Below are 8,245 nucleotides of genomic sequence, written 5' to 3'. Positions count from 1 at the left end.
ACGAAGGGACCTCCGGGCTGTCCCTGGCAGCCTGGCAAAGCCCTGGCCGCGGCGGGGGAAATGCTGTGCCGGGAGAGTGGCTGAAGCCCAGCTCCTTGCCTTCCCTATGCAGGCTAGTATCTCGGTTATGGGAAGAGAAAAAGGGGGCGAAACGTCTAGGAAAAGTCTTTTAAAGAGGATGGCCAGAGAGCTGATGCGCAGCTTCTGGGGTGGGACACAGCAGGTGGGAGCCAGAACTTGCAGAGCAGGGCTGTGAGCAGCAACGGGAAGGTTTGGAAGTTTTAGTGCAGAGGGATGAGGGATGCAGTAAGTTTAAAGTGCAGGATGGGTAGGAGAGAGACTGTCTTGCCTGAATTCCCTGTGTCCCCAAGGACAGTATCAGCCTCTTAGACCTGCCCAGGTGGCAGCTGTGGACACCTACGTTTGCCTGGCATACACTGGCAGGGAGGATGAGAGGGGAAAAAACCCCAGGAGATAGTGGCAGTGTGGGAGAGTGGGGCATCAGCTGAGTTTGTACATGCTCCCCTTGCTCAAGTAGGAAAGTCAGCTGCTGGAGCTTGCAGGGCTTGGAGCTCAAGGAGACCATGACGGGAGAATGGGAAGAACCAAGACCACAACCAAGACCTTGGGGAGAAGGACCAGGCTGGGAAGAACTCCAGTGAGCTGGGACTGGATCTTGGGAGCTGTGAACATCTATCTGAGAGCTGGGACTGTGGGCTAGGGAAATAGAAAATTTTTGATTGTAGGTAACCTTGATTACCCTAAAGCAAGACTTTTCAGAACTTCTGGGTACTTTACAGGTAGAGAGGGATCAGTAGGTGGGAAGGGGGCAGAAGGGAGCTGTGGGTGTGCTGCTGATGGGGTAGTCCTGGGTTGAGCAGGACTCTACATAAAGCTGAGGAAGTGAGAAGATGGGTGTTTCTCTCTTGCTGTTGCAGGTTGTTCGACTTGGATCCTGATCTGTTGCCCCTTTTCCAGTACAACTGCAAGCAGTTCACCAGCCCTCAGGAGTGCCTCTCTGCCCCTGAGTTCCTGGAGCACATCAGGAAGGTGAGGGAGGGGCTGCAGCATGGCTGGAGTGCAACCATGATGGAGGAAGCCTTAGGCAATGGCTTTTGACTGTGGGGTGTCTGACTGGGGAACACCTGGGAAGTCTCCTAAGATGGTAACTGCAGGGGGTTACTTATGCTTGTAGAGGTGCTACTGCCAGCACAAAGTCCCCTACAGCAGTGGGGCGATGATGAGGATGTGGGTTGTGGCAGGTAAGAAGCACCACGCTGATCACACCCTCAACTGAGAGGGGATTGCCTCCTGTGACAGCTGGAGGCCTGCTTCTTCTACCATGGAAGTGTCTCAGGAAGCTCATTTCTTACCACACAAGGACTGAAGTGCTCAGCTTGGCCACATGCTGACCGGGGGTGGCACAGAGCTGGGCAGTGGGCCAGGCTCCTGAGGACCCACCACAGTGGAGAAGCTGTTGGTGTGGCTGCAGAACCAGAAGGCCCACAGCATTTCTTGGCCAGCCTCTGGGCAAGTGCTGTGATGTACATTTGCTTCTCCCTGACACAGGGAGAGGAGCAATGCTGATGTCATCTGGAGGAGCTTGTGCATGGACAGGATTACACCCAGTGCAGCAGAGACCTTTTGCTGAGCCCTGAAGAGCAGCCCTGCCAGGGCAGAGCACAGCCTTTACTTGCAGATGCCTTGATAAACTGGCTCCATCTTTAAACCAGTTTGGTGCCTCTCTTGCCCATCTTTATTCCTCGTAAGAGGCTGTTTCAAGGCTGTGCTTCTGTAAGAGCTGCAAGCTTTTTATTTTCCAGCCTCTGATTATTGGCAAAGTCCATTTTTTTCTTCTGCTATTACTGTCTTGAACTGAAATAGCTCTTTGCCCTTGTTGCAGATAATTTCCCTCTTGAAATTATAGAGCACAGTTCTATCACCTCTTGTCTTTGCCAGGATAACCATGCCCTGGTTATAATCTCTTCTTATAATTTGGTGTCTGTTCCCTTAATCCCTCATTAACCCTTCTCTGTCCTGCTCCCATTTGACTCTTCTTGGTCCTAGGAGACCACAGTGCTGTGTGCTTTACCTCACCAGGTCGCTTGGATGTAGTCTCCTCAAAATACCTTGGGTGATCTTAGAATTGTTGCATTATTCACAATTGCACCATCTTGGCAACTTCTAGTTGGAAACTCAAGTCCTGGCAGCTTCCAGGGCTCCCCTGCAGTTGTCCCAGGGCCCTGAGAACTCTTGACTACATCAGTGTTAGATCTTACCTCATAACTTCTGTGCTATAGGGCTGTTTACACCCTCTGGGACTGGGTGGTTGGCACTGGTGCTTTCTGTGGCACCTCTGGCAGTATCCCGTGGAAGGATGTGGTGAGTGCTGCTGCCAGCATAGCATGCCTCACTGATGTGACACACAGATCACAGTAGAGCAAAGGAAAGCTCAGATGGCACCTGCTGGGCCAGGAGGTGGTCAGACTGAGAAAGATGAAGTAGAGGTATCAGACTCTTAGTTCCTCTGAGAGGGGAGCAGAGCCTTGCTATTAACTCTGTTCTGCCTCTGTGCCCCTTGCAGGTGATGCTGGTGATTGATGCTGCTGTGAGCCACCTGGAGAACTTGTCCTGCCTGGAAGAGTATCTCTGCAACCTTGGCAAGAAGCACCAGTCAATTGGTGTGAAGATCGACTCGTTCTCGGTGAGGCATCCTCTCTTGTCCCTCTGCAGCCTTGTTTGTGCAGCCCTGCCTGTGGCCCTCAGCAGTCCCCAGCCCTCTGCACCCACTTTCTGGGTTCAGCTGGCTGGAGGGAAAGCTGGTGGCTCAGGGCAGCCCCTTAGTTGCTGATACCTGTGTAGGGATGTTGGCTTAATCAGAGAAAGCCTTGAGCTCCCCTCATTTTCTTCCTTCCCTTAGTAAGCCCAGGCAGAAGGGGCAGAGGGAAGCAAGGCATTCCTTGTCTTTGAAGAGGACCATAGTTTGGAGCATTGTAGTCTCTCCTGCCACACTGGGCTGCAGGCTCAGCCTTTGCCCTGGGCCCTGGGTCTGGGCAAAACTCACTGTACCTGGAAAAGGGAACTTTCACTTGGCTCTGTGTCTGCACTGGGATGGGGTTGCTGCACTTCAGCCCCTGACTCCTCCATGGCAGTAAGACAGGAGCATCCTCCATATTAAACCCTTGCTTACTCCAGTCCTGCCATCGAGCGTGGACAGAAATGCTGGATAACAAGGCAGAGAAGGGCAGATTGAAGGAAAGGTTTCTAGCCAATGTATGGCTCCCTCTTGGTCCCCGTCTCTTGGGTCCTTTTCAGGGGGAGCAGTGTCTTTGCTTGGGGTAGTGATCCCCACCAGCCCTGCACTCAGTGTGTGGGTGCTCCTGGGCTTGGTTGCTCACAGCTTCATGATGAGCAGAGCCCAGTGGAGAGGCTTGAGAGGTGGCAGGGCAGGCTCTGAGCATCCAGCCTGGGGTCTGACCCACTCTCCTGGCATCAGGGCATTGCTCAGCTCTGCTGATCTGCTGCTATGCCAGGGGACAGGGCTGGGTACCTGCATCTGGGAGCCACAGAGGATAGATGTGTACCTCTCCCCTGGTGTTACATGTGTGGTGTCAGCCCTTGCTCACCCAGGGCTGGGTGTTGGGGTGAGGGCCAGCATAGGGCAGGGCAAGGAGATGGTGTGGGCTGGCTCTGGGCCCCCTCTGAACAGCCAGAAAGGGGGTGGCCTGGCCTCACTGGTGGAGGAGGAGCAGCTGCCCCACAAAGGGAGAAGTTCAAACAGGCAGCGAAGAAAGAGAAGGGGCTGCATGTTGTCCCCCAGTGCTGAGTTTAACACCTCCCTGTTTGGTTTGCAGACTGTTGGCGAGTCCTTGCTGTACATGCTGGAGAAATGCCTTGGCACAACCTTCAGCCCAGACGTGCAGGAGGCTTGGGGCAAACTCTACGGTGCTGTGGTGAAAGCCATGCAACGTGGCTGGGAGACCCTCCCAGAAGGGGACTAAATCCTGCCAGCCATCCCCATCCCTAACCATGCAGTGGCCCTGGGCAGAGGAAGCGCTCATGCTGGTATTTCTTTCTGCCTCTCTCCAGCTCTGTCTTTCTCTGTGCACCAGCCCACCATTGTCTCCTTCAGTCGCATGTGCTTTGGGGCTCTCCCAGTGATTCTGCCTTGCTTTGACACACCCACATCTCTGCCTGTGCTAAGGGCTGGCAGGGCACATCTCTGCAGCCAAGTGGGAGTGCCACAGCACAGGTACAGCACCCTGCCCCAACTCCTTTGAGCTAGCTGGACCACCAGCTACTCTGTACCTACTCTGTTTTCACTGGCTCCTCTTTCCTCCTCTTGCTACCCACCCTAGTTAGATGGCAGCTAGCGCAGGCCTCTCAGGCTTATTTGCTCAAGATCCTATTTGCTGTGCTTAAGACCTGCCAGGTCTGACACTCCTCCTGCCCTGCTGTGCCCAGTTCAGCTGTGGCAATGGCAGATTTGGGTCTCTCCAGGGACAGGGGCAGCAGAAGCGGTAGCTGGCCATGCCATGTGGCCATCCTTCCAAAACCCTGTGGGAGAGCTTTTCTCTCCCTTCACCAACACATCACTACTGGATGGTTAATCCTGGTGCTGCCCTGCTTCTGCCCTGGATGGGATCCATGGCTTTTCCTTGTGTCAGGTTGGCTGTAACTTGATGTGCTTCCTAGCGATGCTTCAAGCAGTAGGGTCATGTTCATCTCAAGATGAAGCTGCTTTTAGCAGGCCTGAGCTGCCAGCTGAAAGACTTTGTGTTGGTTTGGCTGGTTGGTTTAACCTCAGAGTCAGCTGAAATACAGCAGCAGCGGTGGCTCTTTACTGCCTTGTGTTAAGGAGAATAAAGTAAATACAAGGAAAAGACATCTTAAAATAAAAATGAAGGTTGCAATCATGTCATGGCAGCAGCTTCCAGAAATCGTTCTGGCTCTTGGCCAAAGGAAGCATAGCTGGAATATTTCTGCTGACCTGGAGCGCTTCCTAGCTGCACACAGTACCCATCTGCAGGTTCCTCACCCATTAGTTGTCTCTCCCAACGATACTTGAGACACAGCTGCTTCTGAGCAGAGAGAGATACACAGTTAGGTGTGTGCAGCAGTGCTGTGTCAGGATAGGAGTGAGAAGACAGCATCAGCTGGAAGAAATCCCAGGAAATGGCTGAAAGGCAGCACCTGAGGGCCCCACAGGGAGCTGAACTTGAGCACTTTGAAGAAGACTTCATCTTTATGGGGAAGTTGCTGTGAGACAGGCAGAACCATGTTTCCAGCCACCACTAGCCACAGGGCAAGGACATGGAGCAATTATTTAGTTACAGGCAGTGCCTTGTTTTTGCTGCTCCTTCAGGGCAGGAGGAACCTGGTGCTGAGGGCTGAGATGTTCCTGTTCTAGTGACATGTTCTTCCTATACTCAGACATCATCCATCGTGGGGCAGGAGAGGGCTGCCTGCTCCTTGCAGCTGCAGTCTTCCAGCTCCATGCCGTGGAGAGGATGATGGGGCTCTGCTTCACTGCAGGCCTGATGGTGGTGTTCGGCTTTGTGTGTTTGGGAGGTGAGCTGAGGGCTGCTGTGGAACAGGTAGTGATCATCCCCATGTAGGATGTTTGCTGTCCTCCCCATGGTATCAGACTCCACTCCTGCAGTCCTACAGCATGTTGTTATGCATCCTTACCCATGGCTCCACTGGGGGACATCCTCCCCATTCTCTTACCTGGCAGTGAGTGATGGAGAAGCCAGGACTGGGCAGAGGTGCCAGCTATGCCAGCATGGAACAGGGCAGCAGGGTTTGGAAATGAGGACATCCTTTGTTCTGGGACTTCAGCATCATGAGGGTGACCTTCTGTCTCTGTGTTACAAGTAGGCAGCAAAGGGTGGGATGTGGGTGTTACTGCCCCAAACCATCCCACTCCCTCTAGCTTTCTCAGCTCCTTGACTTCTCTTCCCTACCACGTTTTGTGTAACTGCTAAGAGAACTAAACTGGTCTGTGTGCCTCTTAGACTCAGATGAACTGTTTAATAAACAGCAGTGAGTCTTGCCCCTTTTTGCTGACTTATGTTTATTTTAATATAAAAGGCCTAAGAATGAAAGAAAGAAAAAAAAAAAAAGGATGACAGAGAGGGCTTTACTGGTTTCTTGTTGCCTCTAGCTTTGCAGATACTGGTCACTGGGAGTGCTTTTCTAATCCAGCTACCCTGGCGTGAGAAGGCATCCAGCACCTAACGTCTGTTGGGAGCTTTGTGCACTGTAATTGAATGGGTGAGCAGCAGAGGGGCTAGCAGAGGCATCCTGCTGCTGATTGCTCATTACCCTTCAAATGTAATGATCTCTAACAGAATTAGAGTTTTAAGCGATCAGTCTAAAATTCCCTTTTCTGTTGTTCAGATGCTGCTTTTTGTTCTTTGAGACAGCACCATCTCACCTGCTGCTGGTCACCCACATGTGATGGGCAGTGAAGAACAAGGAGATAAGCAGAGATCTGAAAGCAAAGAAATCCTCCTGGTGGTTCCTTCCTAAATAAGTTTTCCAGCTCTTCCTGGCCTGGAGCACAGATGCCAGCCTCACTGGCAGCGGGACCCCTACCCCAGCACGGCGGGGAAGGGCCAGCATAGCACCCTCCAGCAGCATCCCCACCTTCAAATCCCCATGCCAGCACCAAGGTTTGCCACGGCTCCCACAGAAGGCCCCTTTGCCTTGGCTGCTGCCCCACGGGAATACTGGTGGGAATGCTCCTGCCTGCTGCTGCGCCAGGTGCCGAGCGACACGGGCCCTGGCTGGAGGGACTGCTGTCTGCACGGGCTGACATCAGGCCAGCGGGTTTCTGAGGGCTGGCACGGCACAGGCACAGCGCAGGCACAGCGCGATGGGACTTACACAACCTTGTTAGGTTGTGATGAGCTTGGGATGAGTGTTCCTGGTGCGAGGGCTGGGAGAGCCATGAGTCAGGAAGCCCTTGCCCCAGCCAGGGCTCTGGACTTGGCCCTCTAGCTCCACCAAGGCCCTGCATATAGCCCTGTTTACCATTAATTGCGAATCCTGGGGGGGCTGCTGTGGGGGAGCAGGATGAGTGGAGCAGCATTTTAAATCTTCCAGCTTTTCACCCAAAGGGAAGCTCTCTCCATGCCCCCTGCCCCATGCTAAAAGCCAGGCTGGCCAGGTAGGACTTACTCCAGGGGAGCTGAGGTGAGGGCAGCAGGAGGGACCTGCTGAAATCAGAAGCAAATCATTCAAGCAGAAGTTTGGGTTTAAAAAGTGTATTTTGGGGAGGAGGAAGGGAGTGAAAGGTCTCTGCATGCTCAAAACCCAGAGAAAGGCTCACAAAATAGTGTTCGCCCTCTTCCCCAGAACTTGCTGGTGAGCAGTTCAGCTTTGGATGATGATCAGCATCTGCTCCATCCCCAGATGGAACGGGTCCCCTCACTGTCCCCACTGCCGCTTCCTCACCACTTGAAGCCCCTGCAGGACATCACCAGCTCAAAAGCAGCCCACAGAGAGAGAAGGGGCTGGGGTACTTTCGTGGGCTCCAGTGGCCACGGTCCCCCCTCTTCTGGTGCTGCACAGGACATGGGGGGAGGGATGATACCAGACAGTGGCTGGGTGAAGTAATTTTATTCAAGGCACAGTCATAGCAATAAATCACAAGAAGGTACAGACCTCTGGCACATTCCTACAGTGGGGCAGCCAAGGGCAATCACACCAGCAGCCCGAGCTCCTGAGGACACGGTGCCATTCATAGGCACTTGCTTCCACCTGGTGAGAGGTCACCCCTGGCCTCCAGCCAGCGCTGCCTGCAGAGCAGGCAGTGAGGGCAGTGGCTGAGCTGCAGACAGCCCTGGGGTCACCTGGGCAGGGAGCCACAGGTCCCCTCAGGGCTGGAAGGGACCGGCAGAGCTTGAGGCTCCCCTGAGGCAGCTACCTGGTGGCTAGTGTGCCCCAGCATGCAGAAGCATGGGTGGGATGGGGGCCGTGGGGCTGCTGGCTGGCTGGGCTGAAACCCACCAGCCACACAGGGATGTCCCAGGGCCCCTTTTAACTCCTCTCCCCTTAACCAGGACAGGCTCACCGTGCCCTCCACACCCCCATGGCATCAGTAATGTGGAGTGTTGCCATGACCTTCGGACAGCAGCACTCCCTCCATTGGCAGCCCTGGTGCTGGCAGAGCTGCGTAGTCATCCCTTCCCTTCCTGCATGGCCCTGGCATTGTGGCTAAAATTGTCCTTAAGTCAGC

The 8,245-nt window shown here is 54.0% G+C and overlaps 1 protein-coding gene across 1 annotated transcript; it reads left to right on the top strand.

Annotated features, from left to right (window-relative positions):
- The first annotated feature begins 584 nt into the window (after positions 1–584).
- Positions 585–4,001, top strand: NGB (neuroglobin). The gene is made up of 4 exons (XM_009993970.1): positions 585–658; positions 939–1,050; positions 2,585–2,704; positions 3,855–4,001. The coding sequence occupies exons 1-4, from the start codon at positions 585–587 to the stop codon at positions 3,999–4,001; spliced, it is 453 nt and encodes a 150-aa protein (XP_009992272.1).
- The last annotated feature ends 4,244 nt before the right edge of the window (positions 4,002–8,245 follow it).

Source organism: Chaetura pelagica, unplaced genomic scaffold, assembly GCF_000747805.2.
Source record: "Chaetura pelagica isolate M959 unplaced genomic scaffold, ChaPel_1.0 scaffold11, whole genome shotgun sequence".
In the NCBI taxonomy this organism is placed as follows: Eukaryota; Metazoa; Chordata; class Aves; order Apodiformes; family Apodidae; genus Chaetura; species Chaetura pelagica.
Note: the sequence above shows the minus strand (reverse complement) of the source record. Positions and strands in the feature narration are given on the sequence as shown.